Consider the following 25,943-nt stretch of genomic DNA (forward strand, 5'->3'; position numbering starts at 1 on the left):
TTTAGCACCGAGAGGTTGCCGGGTTCGATCCCGTGCTAATCTATTATGCTGCTGGTCAGAATAGGATATTTATGACTTCAAGTCGATCGTTTCCTATCAGAGTTTGCCAATTTATCTGATTTGATTAAGGAAACGGTTCCTCCATCAAATTGGCAAACACCATTCTACCCGCCATGTCACTAATATCTGAATTTGATTTATGTACAATATGTAAAAATGTATGTACAAGTCTAAATCCATAGATGTTTCTATGGATTTATTCATTTATAAATTAATAGTTAATTTCGTGCTCTTTAGCATCACCAAATTCAGCGATTGATGTATTAAAAAATGCTGCAATGTTTGCAATTGGCTAGGAAGGTGCATTGGGGATTACCTGTTAGGCTTTCTTGGTGTATATCTATGTAAAAATAAAATAAAATAAATATCAGCTGATGAACTAATCGGAATAAAATAACAGAAAACAATAATTTATAGTTTCGAAATCGGAAAATATTCGATTTTTCGTAAACATATCTGCAGCGTAATACCGGGTTGACAAGATACGAGTGCACTCAGACTGAGTCCACTAATTTGGTCACTCGGACGTTGTCACGTTACAAGTAAAATCACTTTATCATTTATTAAGCGTCGTATAATACAAAATAATTGCAAGAAATGAAAAAAATACGACTGAAACAGAGCCGTCATTTCAAGGCGGATATCATTCTCACGCTGACCGTTCAGTGCGGTGCGTACTGAATTCCCCCTCTCTCTTACATCTGTGAGGCACGTATACAGAAGTTTCCCGCAAAAATAATAATACTCGTTGATATTGATCAATGTTTTTATTCGAAATGGCATAAATAGCCAGCAGTATGGCTTAATGGTAGCGTGTATGTTTAGCACCAAGTGATCAGTGGGTTCGATCCGCCACACTGCTGGTTAGATTTGGGGTATTTGTGACTCCAAATCGATCGTTTATTATCAGAGTTTGCCAATTTTATCTGATCATTGTCAACAACGGTCCCTTAAAATTGGCAAAAAATCATATCTCCTGTTTTCACAAATCTTCTTTATTTATTGTGTGTATAATTTGTAAAAATTATGTACAAAATCTAAGTCCATAGATGTCTCAATGGATTAACTCTGTAATTAATTAATTGTTATTTCGTGTTCTTCAGCTTCTGGAAATACAGTGATTTATATAATAATAAAATGCTGCATTGTTTGTAATTAATTGTCCAGGAAGGCGCATTGGGGTCCTCCTGGTCAAGCCTTCCTGGTATATGAATGTAAAAATAAAATAAAATAAAATAAATCGGATCATAGTGGTTTTGATGACGAGTACATATGTACATATGTATGTATGTACATACATACATAAAATATGAAGACCCTGCATTCAGTATATTTGAAGAAATAAAATAAAATCTAAGTCTGATCACTCGCTATCCATTCATCTACCTGAGCAACGCTGGCTAAATATTTATAATTGCCATCTACCATAAAATAATACTTGCATTTTTACCCCTAAATAAAATTTGTTATTTCAACTCATTATTTTTATGACCAAATAGTAACCGAGCATTTTTCTAATAATTGCCTGTGTACGTGGAATGTAGTTCAGTCTACATAGTTTGCAAATATGAAAGTCTGTGTCGCGTTTGAGAATGCTTGCTTTAATATAACCTATTCAATTCGTACGTGAGGAGAGACAGGGCTTGCCGAGGGAGTGGGAGTTCCGGAACCTTGAGAGGGGGAGGGGGGGGGGGGTTTCCGGCCAAAAAATATTTGACAATTCCACCCACGAAAGCAATCGCCGCAATGAATAACAGCTGTGTAAGCTTTTAACGTAAAAATGAGACCCGAATACAAATTGATTCGTGGCCCTAATCCGGCCCCTCTGGCTCCTTACACGCCATTAACGTTACCTTCGCAGCGCGTCCACTTCCGCGACTTGTTTCAATCGTCCCCTGTCACGGCGGTTCGATCGCCTCTCCATCCCCTTCTCATCCCTTAAAGGAAGGGGAGGATTTTCTCTTTAAAACATATAAAGCGGGAATTTCACCCCCTCCCCCCACCCTCTCCTCTCTTGTATGCTCCACCCGTTCCGGTTTGATTTGATTTTTTTTTGGTTTGGACGTTTCAAATGCAGCCCTTGTTTAAATAACGGAAATTTCAATATTTTAGCTTTCTTCATAAGGAATCCTGAAATACATACATACATACATACATAGACAACCTCTCATAAGAAATGTTGATGAAAGTCGGTACAATTATATGTTTTGTATTAATATTGCAGCGTGGACGTGTAGAGGCCCTTCCGAGTTAGTAGTGGTAGAGATAGTTTATTGGTGTTCCAACGACGATCCAGTTCCGAATGAACCACGGTTCGAAACCGCCCAATATTTATACTCAAGCGTGTACTCTCAACAAAGAGAGATCATTGGTCGATGGATCGCGACACCTTATTGGTTGTTGTATATGGCTCGTTTATACGGTCAGGGCTTTTTAGCGCGAACGCAAGATCAGGCGATTAGCGATGGTAAACCAACGGTCCATGAACACCCATTACCTAATATCTACGCTATAATGTTACATATATTTATTTATGTTTAAGTATGAAGCATTGCGGCATTACAGGAGTCTCTAATGCCGTGTAGAATACATGATATTAATATTTACACGGTAGAATACACGGTATTAATATTTACAATATAACAAAGTTAAAAAGCGACTTAATTATAAATATACTCAAAACGAATGGAATTCATATTTATATGTATTATGTTTCAATATATACCGTTATATAATGCATCCAGACGATAAAATGCCTAAATAGTTTTAATTAAATTGGGTCTTGTTGTATTTAATATTATTATTATTCAAACATAAATTTTATATTCTGATATACAAATAAAAACATACGCAGGATATATGTATTTCGAGGCGATGATCGTCTTCCACGTTGAAAAAAACCGCTCGCCGTCATAAAAGGGATATCTGTTTGAGAAGCTGCGTCATAGATTATCCCTCGTCGATGGCCGTAAAACCATCCCCATCCACCCTCATCCCCTAAAACCCACCCCTAAAGACTTTTAATACCCGTTTTTAGACAGGTTCACGCGACTTGTCCGTCCGCATTAAATAACCTGACGGAATTTTTTATATTGAAGTCCTTTGTGGAGATTGAGGGGGATGATGTGCGGAGTAATTTTGATTAAAATCGTGTGACCTCTCTGCACGTTACAATATTTGCAAAGAAAAATTTATATATATGTACTTGTCACTTGGCCGCTGTAAGTCATTTGAAATATTATCCGTGAAACATTAAATAACGCCATTTGAATCTAAACAAGCATGCAAAATATGCCGATCTTTCAAAGAACTGTCGAAAATAATTCCAGTTCATGATTGGTGCAAACCTGTTTTTTTGCCGATGAATTGGTTGTAGGAGCATAATCATAGTCATATTGTAGTCACTAAAAAAAATTCCTGTATATTTTTAACAATTTCATAAAAAAACTATACTTTCTATCGATAAAAGTTTATTAATTCTAGCACATCACAGACCAACCACTGCACGTAAACAGCAGTATAAAAAATATTTTTTGGTTCATTCTATATAGAAAAATTCATATGTTCCGTAATATGTACGTAACGTATGCATAACAATAGTAACCGACACGATCTTATCGTAGTATACTGTAGTACATGTCACCGAAACGGTTATTTATCACCACCGTGGAAATATTTACGCATGACGTGACGTCATAGTGGTGAGTGCACTCGTACTAGCGAAAGTGTTAAGTGCCCATTAATATTTTCAGAAACGACATCCTGTGACAATATTGACTCGGCCTTATAATGTATGTATGTACATATATATATTATGTATGTAAGCCGATTTTTTCTTGCCCTCATTTATGTATAGCATGTATGTATGTATATACGAGTCGAAAACGGGCATTGCTGTATAGTGTGAATAGAGGTAGTCTTGTCCGTGCTGTTGACCTTGCAGTGCTGGGTAATATAAACGGACCTCAATTCATATATTCGCACCCCATTGTAAGTAAAGCAATTTTTTCTTTATAAAATGAGTAATTTCAGTCATATTTATAACCAAGTGGCGGGTGGCAAATAGAATATGAATGAAAAAATAGTCACCTTGGGGTAGCGGGGTAACGGGGAAGTGGGGGGTGTGGAGCGTCTGACATGTGCTCTTAATATTGAGTGCCGAGTGATGGGTGACGTCAGCGTTAGATGCGCTTAAGCATGCGCGGGAGCGGACACACACACTAAGTCACACACGTTAATTTATCATTTCGAACGTGTGAACGGGTTGGATCGGTGATCGTGTAATGCGCACACTCAACTTTTTCTATTAATACGTGCGCGTGCACCTATAAATTACCTTATATTATATTGATGGGTCTACCTCACGGTACCGAAAGTGAAACGCCCAAAAACGCAAATATCGGGTATCTTCCCCCGTCGTACATACTCACTTAATTTGCGCGAGCAGGATACAACAGGAACAAGAGGGACAGGCTTTTCCTCCCGTATTCTGAGCACACACATTAAACAAGGCTGTATGACAAAAAGAGAGATAATTTCACCGCATGCCACTCATATATACATATTGTTTATGTACATAGTACCGTTCACCATGCACCCTTTTTTTTAACTTTCGACTTAAGATCTTTCGATTTTCGATCTTTGACTTCCGATATTTGCGTTTTCGGGCGTTTCACTTTCGGTCCCGTGAGGGAGACCGTATATTTATATATGAATAGCATATAACTTTTTATTTTAATTCATGTACCAATTCCTTTCTGAAATCACCCATTGAAATCAACACAACACAAGTATTTTATTTTGATTGTAATTATTAGTACCACGGACATCTAATGTACATAATATAAGCGTTAAATATTTTCTATAAACCGTGAGGACCAAAATTCTCCTTCTGACTAATTAAAAAAAAATAATCAATGTGCCAAGGATATGTCTAGGTTGATAATGAAAGAAGAGAACGTTGTTTCTTACATTTCCATTAGCTTCTAAATATTATTGAATTTATATACTGTGTAACCAATACGGCCCATTGTTTACTTGCCTCGCTATAAAAGGATATATATATATATATTAGAGTCAAGTAAAATTACATATACTGAAACATACAGTAAAGTTTAAATGTACGTCACGTTTAATTAATGGATGAAACTACTATAGCGTAAACTTGAGACGCCAAAACCTTTATGTACATATTGTGTGTAACGAAATTCAAAATTGTATTCGAAAATATTAATTGGAAATCATTTGTTGATCATCCTTCATAATTCGTCTGGCTTTAAATTTGCAGACGTTTGCCAATTTCGCAATAAATGGAAAATTCAGTTTGATTTACGACTCTTTATGTACATATTCGTATTTGAAATGATTTTTTTGTAATTTTGTCATTTCAGGAGGCCGACATAGCGATTGCATCGATGACTATTACGTCTGAGCGAGAACGGGTGATAGACTTCAGCAAGCCTTTCATGTCGTTGGGAATATCCATCATGATCAAGAAACCGGTGAAGCAGAAACCGGGCGTGTTCAGCTTTCTGAATCCGCTCTCCAAGGAAATATGGGTAATCGTTTGTTCGAGACTTTTCCTTACTAATTTATTTTTCACGCTGATTTTCAGTATAAATTCGTTGCCGATCTGTCCGTTGATCTTATTTTTCAAAATAGAATTTTGAGCTAATTTAAACATCATTTGAGAAACTAACCCCTAGCTATATTTGTTTCAAATCTAAATATAAATCTTCCGAGTTGTTTTTGACTGGAATTACGTACGAATTATTTTAGGATTTTTTTGCAAAAATGAAAAAAACAGTCAATTTTTTTAACTCGATTGACTAATTTTTTTGACCAGTTGACCGATTCCTTGAAGCTGCTGCCCATCAAAAATTTGTGAACTGATTTTGAGCCGCTTCTAATCTACTAAATGTCTGATTTTCTATATTCATAATGCAAAAAATGCGACGAAGACGATCAATATTTTTTTTCTAACTTCCAATGCTGCAATCGCATTGATCTCAAATTTACTTTTATTAACCCCTTTACAACTCACAGGCTAAACACTTATTACACTCTCATTTACTCTCATCTCATATAAACTTAATATTATAAGCCTTTATACTTTCTCATATACGTTTTCAATTGACTAATAGTTTATATAAAGCTATATATTGGTGATATCCGTGGCCCAATTATTGGAGTGTTTTGGCCAAATCATAATTCACTCATTCCCCCTCGTCTTATTTTATTTTATTTTATTTATTGAAAAATCAACAAACAACAAGATGTAGACATGCATAAAAACAAAGAGTAAATATATAATATATATATAACACCCGAGTCCAATTACAGATTTTTACAAAGATAATTAAAGTCTTATATAAACTAAATATTACAAACTTTCACAACGTTTCATATACGTTTTTAATTCACTAATAAATTAAATGATTTTTATTCATTTTCATCGTTATCACGATCGTGTACGGAAAATTCATCATACGAAGTTAAAGTCATAGTGTCGATTTAGGTTTGATTTTGATTTTTAAATGCTTTTTATTATTACGAAATTATATTCACAATACATCTTATATCTTTTTAATAGCTACTGATCTACTGATCATTTTCTATTTTACAATTTAAATTTAATTTTGTTAGTAATCATAGTATTATATTATTCTAATGTTTATGTACAGCATAATAGGAAAAATAGCTCAAAAACCTATTTACAATTCTTATAAATGCTCATAATACATCTAATATATAATATTAATTAAAGACTCTCTAAAGTCGATGACCTAAAGCAGATTGATTGAAAGGTGTTTAGGCAACCTGTGAAAATGTATGGCATTTATGAAAAATAAACGTATGCAAATATGTATATACATATAACATATAAATCGTGCAAAACTCAATACCACGATAATCTTATCATACGAGGCCGCATATGCATATGAATAATTGAATAATTAAGACATCTCAATGACCATTATAGTACGTATACACCGTGGTCAATTAATTAATATGCCGGTCTCTGTACACAGCGGTCCAACAGATCGCAGATAGCCGGTGGGTGACCGACGCAGTTTACGGTTAATGTGTGTATGTACATACATATAATTATACGTACATATGTATTATTATACATTTGTATATATACCTATAGTCCACCTGCTCGTTTAATTGGACTATTGTCTCGCTTATTTCGCCGACAGGGTAGACACAGGATTATATGGGGACAAGCCGTCATGCCCATTATTATTATTGCACATATGTATGTATGTACATATTAAATAAGTAATTTAATAAACGTAAATCTGAAGGGTGGACTGATAAACACCACTTAAAATGAACACTTAAATAACTTTTGATTTTTTTCTTGATTTCACTGGTATAGTGAGTGTATTTTTTAGTGTATGCTAGTGTATTTTCAGTTGTAATATATGTACATAATCCTAATGGCGCTTTAGATCATCCATGTTTGAATACAGTTCAACGAGTAAATTATAACTATACAAGCGCAAATACACTTTCAACAGTGTGCGTCATTTTTAATGTAACAGTTGAGTTTTGACAGTTCCGATGTGTTGACGAATGCTTTTGAATTCAATAATGCGTTAAAATTTGCTAGGTATTGCGAATTATCGTCATGATTATCGTATTACGATAACTCTAAGAATGTGTCGCGAAACAAAAATGTGACTTTCCAACTCAATTTACTAGTCGAGAGACGTTTTCACAAAAATCTATCCTCTCCATATAATCTGTTACTAACTTAAAGTTGAGGTATGTTTTCAGATGTAGTATGTATTTATTTTGACCAGTATATGTACCTATATGTATGTACATATGTGCATATTCTACTTAACAAATATGCCCAAAATAAAATGAGTATTTATTCCATGTGACAAGTATGTATATACGTATATTAATGAAAATAAGACACGTTCTTTAATATCATTTAATATTTACGTACAAACTGAAGTACATATACATATATGCGAAGATTTTCATTTTCTACTAGCATTTTCTACTAGAAGCAATAAACTTTCATCTCAACTGATGAAAACTGTGTGGTTCAAATGAAATTTGCATCTTGGGCTTTGAATTTATTATACCTTTAGATTGAGCAATCGTTTTCAAACCAGAATATATTTTTAAATCAACCATTTTTTTGCACCCTCCTATTAACTCAAATCAGTCATTATTAAATTTGAAATTTAAATGGTAACTGGCCTGTTATATTATTTATTTTACATACATATTTACATAAATATATACATATATACCTGGAAGACCTATCATATAAACCCCAATGCGCCTTCCTGGCCAATTACACACAATGCAGCATTTTTACTACACAAGACACTGAAAAACTCTTAATTAACGAGACATCTTTGAATTTATACTTTTACATAATTTTTTATTTTGCATAAATCATATTCAAACAGTGACGGTATAGTGGGTAGGGTGGGTTTTTAGCCAATTTAATGTAGGAACTGTTTCAGCAATGAAATCAGCAAACTCTGATAGGAAAAAATCGACTTGGAGTCACAAATATTCAGGTCTGACCAGCAGCATTATAGATAATATACTCAGAATAAATTATTTTCAATCGAGGTCAACTCACGGGATCAAACCCGGCGAACTCTTGGTTCTAAGCAAAAGCCCAACCACCGATCCATGCTGCTGGCTATACATATATTAGCCAGCAGCATAGCTCGATCGTTACGCTTCTACCTAGCACCGAGAGACGCCGGGTTCAATCCCATGAGCTGACCTCGATTGAAAATAATTTTTCCGAGTATATCTGTAGTCCTGCTGGTCAAACCTGGATATTTGTGACACCAGGTCGATCGTTTCCTATCAGAGTTTACCAATTTTCTCTGATTTCATTGTTGAAACGGTTCCCGATTAAAAATTGGCTAAAATCCTTCCTATCTACTATGTCACCACTATTTGAGTATGATAAATGAACAATAAAATGTATGTACAATTCATAGTTGTCTCGTTAATTTGCCAGTTTTCAGTTCAGTAATTTGCCAGTTTCAGCGACTTGTATAATAAAAATGCTGTATTGTTCGTAATTGGCCAGGAATGCGCATTGGGGTTTATCTGTAAGGCCTTCCTGGTATAAAATGTAATAAAATAAATAAATAAATTACAATCACATCATAGTAAAAATGAATCGTATAATCGTTATTTTATTGCTTTTATACAATAGTCGGACGCTGGCGTCACATTCTGAATAACCGTACATTTTTGATGATTAACGATACATTTTTCAGACGGTCAGAATTTTCTAAAATGGGAAAAGGGAGAAATAAATACACAACACTATCGTTGTACGTTTGCGAAATCCGTGCGTATATACCACCGCAAATACGAGTAAAATTTAATGGACGTGCGTTGTTTTACACAGACCGAAAAGATTTTAATCCCGAGATCGTGCGGGATTAAATATGTTTCTATATTTACTTAACCACACGGAAAAGTCTGTTCTATTTTTCTGATTATTTTCTTTTCGCTTTTTCAACAGGTTTGCGTGATATTCAGCTATTTGGGAGTGAGCATAGTGCTCTTCATGGTGTCCAGATTCTCGCCGTACGAGTGGCGTCTCATCCACATGACGGACGGACAACCGGAGCAAATGTCGTCATTGACCAGCACACAGGTTCTAGAATATTCTAAGCATGTTTCGGAAGAGTTATGGCAGCTTTGGGCAATAAAATAAAATCGATATTATGGAAATGATTCATGCCGCGATTTAAAATCTATCCGTGTCCGCTAGAATTTATGGTATCGACACCTGCCCACTTTAAACGGATCCTATTTTATATATATTTATAATATATTATAATATTATACTTTATGGGGGAACGTTTTGTCCGAAGCGCCGTTCTATGGATGTTTTTGTATTTGAAGGGAATATAATACATATATATTAATATTAAATTATAATTGTGCGATTGAAAAGGAACACTTTGCTTATCGTTAACGTTGAAACGCTGTGCTTTGCAAATATTATTATAAACGAAATGGGATCGCGAATAAACTCTGCTTTCGTGTTGACCGTTTGAATTTTACAATAACCGAGCGAAAATTTTGTACAAATTCAGCAGATTTTTCGAGGGTTTTTATTTCAGATTATTTCTTATATTATTATAATATAATACACTCGCGTAATATAAGCAGGTTGTGTATTTACATTATAATTTTTACGTGTATGTAATCTTGCGATATTACCCAAAAGCAAATGGAACCGTGTTTGGGAAATGAAATGGAATCTCTGATTATTTTAGTAATACTTAGAATACAAAAATTGTAACTTTTTGTTGGTTCACAATTGAAAAGATGTACACAACATGACTTTATATCTCAAATGATATGCTTAAGTAATATACATAATTAATAACAATACAGATTGAAATGCATATGGAAATACGTTCAGTGATTTGTGTATGCATTAGTTACAAGTTCATTAATTTTAATTTTAATACAATTTTGCATATATTGTGATGAACTATGTAATTTAACTTGTTCATATATTAATACGACCCATTTTAATAAACAGAGGATTGATAATACAAAGTAGAAACGTTGAATTACATACAAACATATACCGTAATGCAATTTTAACATTTTATTAAAAAAATCATAAAAGATTATTATGAGTATTTTTTTTACTTTTGCAGTCTTTAACTTCAAACCAAGTATTGCTGTGCCAAAAATCAGTTGGAATTGGAACAAATAGTTAATTGATTTTTCTATAGATTGTGATTTATTTTTAATTGCATTAAAAAACGTATAATTATGTATTTAGCGAAGTCAAAAATAGACTTTTTTCTTACACATATTTTTACTGCAATATCATGAGCTTATTTCGCTAATTTTTCACTTTTCCACGTTTATAACGATTGGTTTATTATCTCAATATATTTTATAATTTGGGCATTTGAGCGAGGTGAAGAATGGAGAGTTCATCACTCCATCTCACCCGCTCACGCTCCCTTATTGATAGTACATATGTACTATGATGTAATCTAGTATTTAATTAAACTGTCATAGAAGTGTAAGTGATAGTGATATTTTTTTTATATATGTATATATTTTAATAATTTGTTCAGAATACGATGGCGAATGACTTCAGCATCCTGAACTCTCTTTGGTTCTCCCTGGGCGCTTTCATGCAACAGGGCTGCGATATTTCACCCAGGTAAGTAATACATAAATTAATTCTGCGTTTGCGTTTTGTGTTTATTCAGTTGTTTATGGTTTCGAACCCTTGTTTTCGCCATAACTACATACTATCTCCACCATTGCGAAACAACCAAGCCGCCGAACCAACCTCGGCTCGTTTGTTTCGCCCTCTGGAGATTCTAAATCACAGTCGGGTTATTACGAACGTTATTGTGGACTAGTTGAAAAATGCCTATGCCTCTTTTATAGGTCAATTTCTGGCAGAATAGTCGGTTCGGTCTGGTGGTTCTTCACTCTGATCCTCATATCGTCGTACACTGCCAACCTGGCCGCTTTCCTCACCGTGGAACGCATGGTGGCCCCTATAAACTCTCCCGAAGATCTAGCAGCTCAAACTGAAGTACAATATGGTACTCTGTATCATGGATCCACTTGGGACTTCTTCAGGGTAAGCTTCTTTAAAGTGCATCGACTGCATGTCAATTTGGAATAAGTGCATGCGCTTTGCAGACTACGAGTACAAAGTCTTTTCGGAAACAAGCACAGTGTGGTATAACTCAAACTCGCAGGAAATCTTGTATTCAAATTTCTTGAAAAAATATTCGCATTTATATAATTGATACTTAAAGCTTGAAGATTTATTTTAAATATACATATATATAGGAATGACATACATAATTCATGATTTCAATGATTTGTTTTTACAAATGTACATTCCGGGTGGTTAATTGTATATTCAAATGCGGGTACACGCATTTGAATATACATACTTGAAATAATACGATGAAAATATAATTAAAATTTTCAAGAAATATACTCTTGTATATATAATACAAAAAAAATTGTCCTATGTGTTTATATAAATAATAAAAAAACGACCGTGTGTTTTAAAGTACACGCTATAAAAGTAAAACTTCCTTGCGCAAAAGCTACGAAATACCAAGTAATAAACGGGCTAGTTTTGTAATTCTTAAGGAAAAAAGGGAAGGGAAATGAAGAATGTCTTTCTCATAGTTCCATTATAATTTCATTAAATTTTTCAGCGTAGCAAATTTTTATAAAGCTTTGAAACATTCAATTCATTAAGCTGCGTATAAAAGAGTTTTACTGCAAAACTGATGACATTACAAATCGAAAATAAACAACTGTCAAGTAATCAAAATATATGACAATTCAAATTTCATGTATACAATGTGATATATTGTATTGTTACTATTCTTCAATCCAGTTACCTTTGTATGTAAATAAAATTAAAATAAAATAGCGATTGATTACATTTTTTTCCTATTTCAGCGTTCACAGATTACCCTGTACAGCAAAATGTGGGAGTACATGAATTCGAGGAAGCACGTGTTCGTCAGATCTTATGATGAGGGCATACGAAGGGTTCGCACATCCAAGGGCAAGTACGCCCTTCTCATGGAATCTCCCAAGAACGACTACACAAACGAGAGGCAGCCTTGCGATACAATGAAAGTAGGCAGAAACCTTGATGCGAAAGGTTTCGGTGTGGCAACCCCGTTAGGCTCAAATCTCAGGTAGTACAACAAATTGATCATGCGATACTTTGGATGCTGAATACTATTCATTTTCGTATGAGCTCATACACACTTTTACACATCATTGTAAAGCGCGTTTCGTTTAAATTTGTAATATATTAAAATTCTACTGATTTGTGTTCAAATAATGTATATAAAAATTAAATTAAAAACCTTTCTTTGCGCTGGCATGTGGGCGATATTATTTTATTTTTGATTTAACTTTTGCATTTAAAAATTGCGAATTTCGATTGGACGAATTTGTGCTACGCAGGCGATGATTATTTGTATATTTTTTCATGTGTATCTTTATCTTCAATATTGAAACCTTATTTCACAGAGATTCGATTAATTTGGCCGTACTGTCGCTGAAGGAAAATGGCGAGTTGACAAAGCTAACGAATAAATGGTGGTACGATAGAACTGAATGCAAACATGGAGAAAAACAGGTTAATTCCCATAAAGTACTGTATTCCCCGGTTATTGTGATCTGATTAGAATAAAATCAATTCGTGACGAAATTTAAATTTATTTAAAAAAAATGCGATCGCAACTATCGGCGAATACTTTTCATTGTTGGTGCAATTTTAGGTGTGATTTATTTTATTTTGGTATTTTATTCCATCTGTATATGATTTTTTTTTTAAATTATGTTTGGACTTTTTTTATATATTTCAATGTTAGTTGAAAAGCTTCAAGATCGTTTAAAATTTTATCTCAAACTCGACTAGTTTTCTCTGCAAATTCGGTTCAAAGTATTTAAGCTTGATGATAAACTATGTAGAAATTTTTTAAATGAAAAATACTTTAATTATGATACTTTTAAAGTTTATTACTTTATTTGACTTTTCATCTAATTTGAAGAAATCGTATAACTGAATTTGTCTATGGATAAAAAATATCTATATTTTACATTCATGCAATGCCATAACTAGACAGGTACATATATCGCAGGCTACATAAAAAGCTATATAAGCCATCATATGTATTTGAAACTGGCGAGAGTCTAATTTTCAGTTCCAAAATCACTATTTTCGTTTGACTTAATTCAAAAATTGCTTTTACTTTTAATTCGACATGTCCAAAATCTCGGAAAAGTGGAATAAACGTATTACAGGCCACCAGTTTTTTTTAAAGGTTGTTAAACGTAAAACATTATATTAAATGTTTTGCGAAGTATTTCTTGAAATAAAGAAAAGTTGACTCATGCCACTTTCAAATATAACGGTCTATATGTATGTACATATGTATTTAAGGCAATGCAAAAATTTATGTATGATAAATAATATAGGTAGCTTTTTATACTTAAATACTTATATGGGTTTCGTTTTTGTTATTATTTTGTACAAGGTAAAAAATTGATACAAATTTTTTTGGTTTTTAAATTCCACTTTTAACCAAATTTGAAATTTAAATGTTTCGAATCCGACAAAATATCCCATATCTATAGATTTGATTGAATCAGCCTATCGTCGATTTCAGGATACGACCAGGAATGAACTGTCGTTGAGTAACGTGGCTGGGATATTTTACATACTGATCGGAGGACTTTTAGTAGCCCTGGCCGTGGCCCTGATAGAGTTCTGTTACAAGAGTCACACGGAGGCTGCAAAGGCCAAAATCCCTCTTTCCGACGCTATGAAAGCTAAAGCTAGACTGACAGTAGCCGGCTCTGCAGAGTTCGACACTGGTGGCACGCGAGCCACTGTTAGAAAAAGCGTCGCCAGAGATCCCGATGCCGATGGGCGTCCTGGTTGGAATGGTGCTTTTACCACGGTAAGTCCTCATTTTTTAAATAACTAATCTATAGGAAAGAAGCGCTTAAAACTATTACGATAAAATACATTTTTATTTTTAAATTTTATTCATCAAGAAAACTGTTTGTGTCGCACACTCTCCTGTTCAGGTATTCATTGGAGCGCTAAACATATCGGAGCTCTCGATATGTTTAGACTAAAATGGGATAGAGCAGTGCTTTAATAACTTAAAACATTTATTTGAATAAAAATAGCTAGGGTATCATTATCATCATTTACAGCTATTAACCATCCACTGCTGGAAGAAGGCCTCCTCAATACTCTCATCCGTGCTCCATCCCACCCCACACATTTTTCTAATTTCATCTATTTGAATTCCTAACACCCTTTTACACTATCTCGGGTACCATTCGAGCATTCCTTTCGTCCATTTTTCTCGCTACGTGACCAGTCCATTTTCATTTCAATATCTTCACTCTCTCCACTATATTTACTACCCTTGTCATACTTCTCACCAAAGTATTCCATTTTCAATCTATGAGCAGAAAAGTTTATTTTGTAATTGTTATATAATTTGCTATTTATATCTTTCTGTCAAGATTTGTTCGACACAATTAAATATTCATAACTAATTCCTTGCCAAAAAGATGTTAAATCATGTAGTTCAACTTTTCTTTTCAATAACTGTCTATATACATACATAGGTAATTAGCTTTGTGGACTGTTTTTCTTCTACGTTTGAAAATCATTTTCTTATTTTAAAATTCTGGCGGAGAAACTATTTATTGTCTTTTAAAAAGTGTCATTTGATTATTTAAAATAAGTACCTTCTATGTAAAATATTTTTGAAAACTTGCCAATTTTTTGTTTCATAAATAGTTTATGACATGACTATCAAATTTATGAAGACGAAAATAATCAATTTTATAACAATTTGAGAAATACTGAAATGGAGTACAAAACTTTACAAAAATAAATATAAATAAATTTAACATGCCGATGTTTCTTGTGCTCTGGTACAAATTGATAATATGTAAGCGGATATGATTCATTAGTTTTGATTTCGTTTTTCATATTTAACTAGTTAAATAATACAATTTTTGACGTATTTTCCTTTGGAAAGTCAAAATACAATAAAGAGAAACATATCTCGATCGATCTGTAAAACATCAGATGAAAGATTTCAAAATGTAAACTACCAAAGCTTATATAAATTGTAAAAGTAAAAGAAAAACAGAAAAAAAGTTGATTTTATGCTCACCTATAACTTCCAAACATTTCATCATATAATATAACAAAGTCTATTCATGAAGTATTCTATATAATATTTCGAAGAATTTTAACAAATATTATTGCAGTGAAAATAATCAAAACTATCATAATTTCTTTTTTGTTTATATATTGGCAAAGTGGGATCAATTAAATTTCAGACCAAACTCTCCAACTCTGACGCTTTGTTTTAATGAAATGAAAGACGTCACCAGTATGTTAATTGATTCGCAATATTTAGATTATATCTACATATTGTTCGAGTGGAATTCTCAAAATGATTATATTTATTTTTTATCTACATATATATTATATATTTTTCATTTGCATAGTACGGCGACAGTGGCAACGCAAAAAGCAACACGTATAGAAGCTACTAATTTGTTTCATCGTCAAATTCGCATCCTCTCTATTGTTCTGAAATAGTGAGTAACATTTTTCTTTCATTTGTATTCCCTTTTTTTGCATTTCTTGTTATGTTTTGTTTTTTTTTTTCGTTTCGCTCGTTTTGTTTTGTTTTCCTTTTTTGTTGTTTCTCATTTCCTTTTGTCTGAAAGTTTGTCAACGCGGCGCACTCGGAGCTTTTGTTTTCCCGTTTCCGTTTGTTTTCCATCACCATTCATATTCACGACACCTTATATGCACAACATTCATTCAAATGCACACACACGCATATATTTATTACGCAAACATAATGCAAATATCCTAAAAAAATCATATTGATACCTTGTCCTCGGAGACTGCTATAGGACTAATTAAGATCATCTATACTATCCAACAATGCACGTCAACAACTTGGCATAGCACTGCACGGGAAAGACTCCTTCTATTCATACTATTCAACACCGCCAATTTTCAAAATGTTCATACTTATGTTGGATGAGTGCAAGGCAAAATCGACTTACATACATATACAATACATTACAGAGCGTCGTATCGTTGAGTCAATTCTATCCCAATATGACGTTTCTGAAAATATTCATATGTGCATGCACACTTTTGTTAGTACGCGTGCACTCGCCACTATAACATCACGCCATGCGTGAATATATATTTTCACAGTGGCCAGAGAAAACTGGTTTTGCTTGATACGCTTCGGTGACATGTCAGCGTATAATATATGTATGTAAATAGATCGTGTCGGCTACTACCGGTACGTGAACACCACGAACATATTACGAAACATATGAATGTGTCCGTATATGTAGAATCTGCTAAAAAATATTTTTTGTACTGCTGTTTTACGTGTAGTTGCCGGTCTGTACAAATGAACCCCAAATCGTATTTTCATGGAACGCCCAGCGCGCCCCGTCCCAAAATGACCCCCTGGAGTTTTTTCGGTAAAATTTTATCCTTGCTTGACAGTGATTGATAACGGTTTATCCCATATTTGAAGAAATGTAGGAAAACTTGTCGATGTTCCACGTGCCACGTTCCGTGCTGTGTGTTTTCACCCTTACATTTACAATAAAACCTCAATTATCCAACCTAAAATTAGACCAATGAAATGTTCGAAAATATATATATATATATATAGATAAATAAAAAACGTTTGTGTATATATGTTACAGCCGAAGTGTATTTTCAGTTGTAATATATTCCAACTGGCGTTTTAGGTCATTCATACGAGAATACAGTTTAACTAGTAAATTATATCTCTACAAGCACAAATATACTTTCAATAATGTGCGGCAGTTGTAATATAATAGTTGAGTTTTAACAGCTCTTATGTTTTTACGAATGCTTTAGAATTCAATAATGCGTTAATATGTATTAAGTATTGCGAATAAAGGTAATGAGTAAAAGCCGGAAAACCAAGATGCCGTCTTGAAAAAAACGGACCCAGAGGGTGCTGTGTTTTGTACATTGCATTGTTAAAGGTTTGCCGAACCTTTTTCTTTTTGGACTCTAGCCTTGTAAATAGAACTAAACCGCCCCGATTCCTAGAAAATGCACAAATTAACTATCCGGTGTAATGAGTACCGTTTTGGAATAACTCTAAGAACGTGTTCAAAACAAAAATGTGACTTTCCAACTCAATTTACTAGTCAAGTGACGTTTTCAGGAAAACCTAGCCTCTCCATCCAACCTGGTACCAGATTATAGTTGAACTTTATTTTCAGTTGTTATATAATTTGACCAGTTGGAATGAATTTCGCTATATGAATCAACTTACGTGGGTTAAACGAAATATATTCCAACTAGTCAAAATATACTGCAACGAAAATACACAATAACGGGAATTGGTACCAGGTTAGATAGAATATATTCCAACTAGTAAGAATATATTACGACTGGAAGATACACCTCAACTGTATCATACTAAACGGTACTTAAGTATAGTATTAACTAAATAATCAATTTTTGCTTTCATTTTTTAAATTGACATATTTTCGGCCTAGCTCCGTATATGGAAAGTCACCCTTATGTCACGCGGTTTCGACATAAATATATGTATATTATAATAAAACACGCCTGACAAGTGATTTATAGGCCATCAAATAGAAAATTGAAATTTACACCCTCTTCGATACACACTTTTATGAAATGTTCCGTGCGTTTTATTTTGCCTTTATGTGAAAAAGTAAATACGGTTCAAAAACTGTACACCAACTTTGGCAGTAATCATCTCCATATCATAAAACTCGATGCTGTTCAAAGATCGATCCGATTTATTGTAGTAACATATTCCTATTTTCGGGGACCTTGTATATGGACATATTTATTACAATAACATGTATTTAATATGTACTCGTATGTATGTGCGTAAATATACCGCTCATAATTCGATTTTCCGTATTATATTCTTATACATATTTTCATTATTAGGACGAAACGGCCAACAATGAAGGTATTCAGTGAAGGTATTCCGGAAATTTTCAATATTGTCCATAATTCGTTGTTTCATAATTATACGAACGAAGTATTTTAGCACGTTAAACGTGCCGTTTTTATTTGAATTGCTTTAAATTAATATTTATTATTCAATATACACATTATACATAATATAAAAAAAACTTACGAAGCTTAAGTTTGAAAATGATGCGATCGGTAATAACCGATCGGTATTTTATTACGGTAAAAAATGACGAATTTCATAATTTATCCCAAATTGTAAAAGCTTATATTTTATATTACATATAAATATGTACATATGTACCTATATATATTTAAAAATGAGATAAAATATTGTTTACCTTCAAATACAAGGAAAGTGTAGGTTTATATTTTAACATACATACGTATACATATACATATGTATGTATATCCGATAAAAAAATTTACCTAATGTGGACTTGAAATACCAAATGTCTGATTTTCTATATCCATAATATATACTTTCGATATATTTTTTTTTCTTTTTGCAACGCTGCAATCGTTGATCTCAAATTTACCTTTATTAAAAAGTCTTTTATTAGCTTCAATCTGTTAGTAACATTTCTACCTGTCAAAAAATTGTGATCTGATTTTGCACCACTGGCACTCTTCACTTTGATATCTTACCGACATAAGGAGGTTAGCTAGCTTTGAAGTAAGTTAATGGATCTAGAGGAGTTAAATCATTGAAAAACTCATTAAAAATTATATAGGTTGTTAGGGTCGGTATCTATTTTTGTCAAATTTTATATTTTTTACTGGCAACCCATTTGACGTTTGATTTGCCGGGCGAAAACCGAATCTGTCGCGCGAGCTATTTCTGAGAGGGGCAATCTTTTTATTTGCCGGGCCGATAAATGGGACCCGAAAAAAAATAAAGACCGAAATGGCTAAAAGCGTGCTAAATTATTATTTTTTACAATATCCAAATATTAAAAAAGTTATAGCGTGTAATTTTGCAGATTTTTTACGGCCCATATACTTACATATGTACATTTGTATTTAAACAGAAATATACAGTGTAAATGTACAATATATAAATACATTTTTATGTAAGTTTTATTTGACGAGATTACCAAAACTTTCACAGCATCCACACCCTGTGCCAAAACTAACAATAGATCGCGAATCTCTTCTGCGTCGGCAAGCGAGCGAACGAAAGGTGGGTCAAAATGCCCATTTTATTATGTGGATTAGCCTTTTTATATTCTGTTTCGTGTGCCATTATATACAAATAAATAAATACACACACACACGACGAAAAGTCGAACCGAAAATGGCGTGCCTAATCTCAATCTGGTTCATGGATGAACATACACTGTATGTACATATGCGTATGCTATGTATGTACGTATATTCGTTTCACTACCACTACTTATACAGAGTGGGACAGAAAGTTTAGCTCTCTGAGAACTTTTTGATGGGACGCTTTTGAGCTGGCTTCTATCTTACGGTGTCACTTCGTCGACCCGTATTATTATTGTAATATAATATAGTGAGGGATTCACTAATGCGGCCCTGTCAACGTGTGACGTACTCGGTTTAAGTTCGAGATTGCTCTTTTGATTGTGTCTCATTTCTGCTGAAAATGCTGACCGACAGTCTTTTGGCATTATACGCACCGATAAGTACATTCATAAGTACATATGTATATATTTATTATACATGCAGATATAACAGCCCGATTCCGTTTATTTATTATTAGATATATAATATGACACAGTAAAATACGAATCAGAGAAAAAAAATTTGCTCTGGGTAGGTCTCGAACTCGTGAGTCTGCAAATGATAACTTGAAGATGTTATCGTTGAGCTACATACATATGTATAGGTATGTATGTAACCATGTATTTGAAATAATAATATATGCCCTTTTCATACATTTGTATAAAATTTTTCGATTGAGACTTTAACCTTTGAAGGACGGAGCGTCGAGACCGAACGAGTGTCCCGAACCGGGGTCGAGTAAGACCCCAGTATTTCTTAATCAAAATACAGCTTTTCTCAACACAAATGGGTTCAATATATATCTTATTCATAATTTTATACATCAACGTAAAAAAAGTTTTAGTCCTATAGCAAGTTTTTGACTATTTTTTTATTAAAATATAGCGACAAGCATCAACACGCAAACGCACATAAGTAAGGCCAACAGGCGACTGCATGACTCAATAGCCACGTGACATAAGCGACGAAAGCAATAGCTTACGAAAATATAACTGTCTCTTTATCTCGCATTGGTTCATCGATCAACAAGAATATGCAAGCGAACAGTCAAAACATGACTTATCGCTACCGCCTTTAAATCATACTTTGGAACGCATAAATGTATAAATGTATTTTTTTGCGATGTACCTCTTTTCTATATCATAGAAAATCTATTAAAATAAATTCTTGTAGTTCATTCTAGGAATATGTACAAGAAATATAGGGTGTATAGCTTTGAAAACCACATAGTTATTACGAACAACGTAAAAATTGGGGCACTTGCATACCCCACTTCGGTGAGGGAGGGTTAAGAAGATGTTCATTCATATGAATATAAATTTTTAAATTTAATTCTCATAATGAACCCGATTATATTTCATGGGGTCAATAGTCATTTAATATAAATATTACAAACCGGTAATTAAATTGAACAATTCAACATGGACTCGAACCAATAAATTTTTTTTATGCCATAATTTTACAATATTTTGTTTATATATCTTCCGAATGTATTCAAAAACTAATGAAAAATATGGATTTTTTCAACTTCATTACTTCGTTGTTTAGAAACCGATCGGGCGTGTGGAGATGTTGGACCTAACTCAAGCACCTTCATTTTTTAACTATGTGTGTTCATATGAATATAAATTTACAAGTTGTATTCGAATTTATATACATACACCTGAACATTTTCCGCTCAATAGTATGCACGCATATAAATATTGAGCGGAAAAGTAGACTATTCGACAATTCAAATTGTCCGTTTTTGTTTTGGATTTTGGTTTTTTACAGATCAATTTGTATTATCAGTCTGACAGATAGCGTGATTTATCGTTCAACGTGTCTATCGTAGAGATCGCTGTTAGCGATATTTGTATTGTACAAATACATAACTAACGATTTTTCTACTTATATGAACATACATACATATATACGTATATACTTTTCATTTGGAATACTGTTTCATTGAACAAAAACTATTTTTTATGTTTTCAAAGATTTATTTGTATTATGGAAGCCATACGTGAAGAATTCGCCGCTTGGTTCGTCTGTCGTAGAAATCACTGCTTATGAAATTCGTATTGTAGCTAGTGATTTTTAGAAGCTCTTTATTATATTTTTTTCATTTCAAAGACTTTTAATCATACAAAAGCTTCTTTTGTAATATTATCGATCGATTTTTAAAATAATTTCTTGTAAAACCCACTCCCTACTATGTACATAGATATGTTAGAGAAAAATTGGAAAACTGAATGCCAGAAAAATGGAAAAAATAATCTTACTTGATAATAAAGTAGGCATAAATAATATCAAATGATATACTTCATACTATTATAACGTTTGTACTACCAATAAAATTTGAACGTTAATTTCCAGCGTATTGTATTTCGTTCAAGTGTAACAAAACTCTTGTAAAAAAAAGTGTAACCGAACTAAGAATTTCGGGTACTAATACAGAATATAATCGGATTTTTTCACGTCTATTGTTTGAACAACAAAGAACTAAAAAAAGGAATAATAAAATGAAACCTTACTGTTCTCTTCGTTATGAAAAGTTCGGTCTTTATTTGCATTTTACAGAGAAAAAAAAGATCGTAACGCGTTTTAACATTTTTGAGCCTTTTTATATTTTTATCGGGAACAAAAGATTGAACGCCACAGAGTTTTCAGTACATTTTCACGTCTATATTTAAAGTTAACTTATTCGATATTACGTATTTATATTTATAAAACACAACATATCTATACCCATATATATATATATATATATATATATATATATATATATATATATATATATATATATATATATATTTTACGAATTAAGGTCCGTTCACATGATTAGGTCAACATATCGGCGCAACACGAAACGGAACTGCACGTAAAATACTACTACTCTTCATACTATACAGCAGCGCACGTTTTAGCACGATTAGAGCTAATATATGTCGGCTCTAATCGTGCTAAATTATCAGCTTATATATGTATATACATTACAGAGTGCGACGATATGGCACAATATTGCTTGCGTCGTATCGTCGAGTCAATATGACGTTCCCGGAAATATTCATATGCGCATGTGCACTTTCTTTAGCACGCGTGCACTTGCCACCATGACGTCACGTCGTTAAGATGTACTGCTGTATAAAATTATTTTATTTTTAATCAACCTTCTTTACAGATAGCTCCAATGCGACGAGTACACATCAAGAAATATGAATTATAAATACATAATTATTATATATTTTCAATTGAAACGATATATACATATATGTATGTTCAAACATTGTATAGAAGCATTGTAAACATTATTCAAGACAAATACCATCAACATCTACAGAGACATCTATAGAAAAATTTTCAGCATTTATAGAAATCAGAGAAAATTGAGATGTTTTTGCTAGATAGAACAGGGATACCAATTCGTAGGATAGATAGAACAGGTTTGCTAGATAGAACTGGGATACCGTTTCGATGAAAATCACATAAATTGGCAAACTCTGATAGAAAAAGATCGACTTGGAGTAACATATCCAAAGTCTGGCCAGCAGGATCCAGCGGGAATCGAACCCGTGACCACTTTGTTCGAAAACATTATATACCAACTGCTAGTCCACGCTGCTAATTATTCGAATTTTTTGCAATATCAATAGATCATGTTGGTTGCTGCTGTTACACATACGCCACCTTCATAATACGGAACATATGAATTTGCACATATAGAATGTTCCAAAGAATATTTTTCGTACTGCTGTTAACGTGCAGTTGAGCTATGCTGGAATAAACGAGCCTTTAAGTGTAACATACCCTCATAAATAGTAATTCTACGTTAACATTTGTAAAGATAGATCAAAAGTAAAGAATATAGAAAGCTTAGAATACCGATTAGTATAATATTATATTGTGAAATAATTCATCCTTTGAACACTTGCATGATTTTCCCTTATATATAGATTCTCGAAACCAAGTAGTCTCCGCATGAAACTTTTCACCTGTCACCTTGTACATTTGACTAATTAAGACTCTTCTACCTTGATTTCAGTACTACACACCGGCCAACCAGATTTCTGGCAACCCTGAGCAAGATTCTCTCCATGCAAACACCCATACGCAAGTGTGATCCGCGGCCCGGGAGTCGGCAACCCGTCGTGCTACTCCCAAACAGCCTCAGATGCTGGACCTGTACCAACTGTAAATTGACCAGCTGACTTGTGGCCAGCTGTATGTTGACCAGCCGCAACCTGACCCAACCGGCCATATCGAAAAATTAGCCCACCAGTCAATCCAGCACCCCCCTAAAGGGCCAAGGAATCGAATCAATGTCGTCTCATATTCACAAATTCCTTCAATCCTATACAATATCCTACCAATCCTATACCACATATTTTGATTGGGTTGCTACATATAGCTCCATTGCCAATTTAACATGTGCAGTTTGATCGATGTGTGTATTATTATTATTTTTAATTATTAATATATGTATTTATTATTACATATATTAGTATATATAATATATACATAAATAGTGTGAGGATGCGTCACGTTTCAATTCTATTTGAACGCTTACCAAAATTGAAAAAAAATTAAAAAGACTGGGTGAAAATTGGCATGTGATAATATATTATATTAAGTATAAAAAAAAAGTATATATATATATATATATATATATATATATATATATATATATATATATATATATATATATATATATATATATATATATATATATATATATATATGTGTGTGAATTTAAAAAAAAATATTTATAGATATAATAAATGTATTACGATCAGAATTTTTTGTCTAGGTGTAATAATATCTATTGTCTAGCGCAGTGTTTCTCAATTGACGGTTCGCGACCCTCAGATTTTTGAGTGTAGGTTTTTACTTCCCCAATCAAAGGGGAAGAGAATGGGAGGGGGGGGTCATGCTAACTAAAAAATTGAGAAACACTGATATAATATATTAAATTGACGTTTTGCCAATAGCCAGTATGTAAATTAAAATTTAAAAAAATAATCATTAAAATTGATTTCATCAAGGTTGTAAAGACTCGATAGTCACTAAAGAATACATATTATGAATATACATAAATATTAATAACTCGCAGTATAATGTACGTGATTGCTATAACGTTTGTGCGTTATCCATTGTATAAAAGCAGTCATAATAAATGTCGATCTTTTTGAATTTAAATATGAATGTATGTATATGTTTACATATTTAGAAAAAATATATAAAGTATGTATGTATGTATGTATGGGTACATGTGCGTGTGTGCACTTTCATTTATGTAATTATTTTCATATAATGTTTAAATATCATTGAACAATATTGAATTTAAAATATAATAATATAATTTAATCAGCCTTCCAATTTTTTGTAAGAATATCTATCTATCGGTTGAAGAATTTTTCAACGGATTTAGTTTCATTTTCGGAAGGATTTGACTACTTTGCACTGATGTTGACGTGTTTTGAATGAAAATAACAATAAAAAAGAATGTAATCATATTATTTTTTAGCTCAATTCGTTTGTAAGGATAAGATTGTGTAAATATATGAATTATTTTAATTTAATCATTATTATTAATTGGAAGAAAGATGTCTCTAAGAGTGCGTTAAAAAAATGCTTGACCTTAACATTTTTATTAGATTTTTTTAAAACGTAAAAATTAATTAAACAACTGAACGATGCCATTTTTGATATTATGAAATAGCTAAAAAAAAATAATAAATTAAAAAATATTCTAAATATTAGTAAGTAATATTGATCGCCATCATAATTTAATTGTAAGAATTTCCATTCCAAAATTATGAAATACTTAAATAAATTAATTTAAAAGAACCGATTTCAATGACATAATTAATTTTATAGAAAAACTTTGCTTATATTGAATGGTGTGAAATTAAAATGCAGGACGTTTGGGCGCAATATTCTAATACATTTATATTTTTGTCTTTGTTTATAAATATAATATTTTATTTCATCATTGCGACATTTTGTAAAAATATTCGCCTGTTATGGATTTCGGATTTCATCAAGA

At 32.8% G+C, this 25,943-nt stretch overlaps 1 protein-coding gene across 1 annotated transcript in view; it reads left to right on the plus strand.

Moving 5' to 3' along the window:
- The window catches only part of LOC143922528 (glutamate receptor 1-like), a 106,562-nt gene extending 82,545 nt beyond the window's left edge, over positions 1-24,017 (plus strand). The window contains exons 7-15 of the mRNA XM_077445794.1: positions 5,451-5,618; positions 9,587-9,721; positions 11,175-11,263; positions 11,497-11,695; positions 12,541-12,785; positions 13,126-13,234; positions 14,268-14,475; positions 21,198-21,202; positions 23,940-24,017. Coding sequence (XP_077301920.1) covers positions 5,451-5,618; positions 9,587-9,721; positions 11,175-11,263; positions 11,497-11,695; positions 12,541-12,785; positions 13,126-13,234; positions 14,268-14,475; positions 21,198-21,202; positions 23,940-24,017 — 1,236 coding nt within the window. The remainder of the gene's footprint in view (positions 1-5,450; positions 5,619-9,586; positions 9,722-11,174; positions 11,264-11,496; positions 11,696-12,540; positions 12,786-13,125; positions 13,235-14,267; positions 14,476-21,197; positions 21,203-23,939) is intronic.
- The last annotated feature ends 1,926 nt before the right edge of the window (positions 24,018-25,943 follow it).

The sequence above is a fragment of the Arctopsyche grandis genome, chromosome 2, assembly GCF_051622035.1.
Source record: "Arctopsyche grandis isolate Sample6627 chromosome 2, ASM5162203v2, whole genome shotgun sequence".
Lineage (NCBI taxonomy): Eukaryota > Metazoa > Arthropoda > Insecta > Trichoptera > Hydropsychidae > Arctopsyche > Arctopsyche grandis.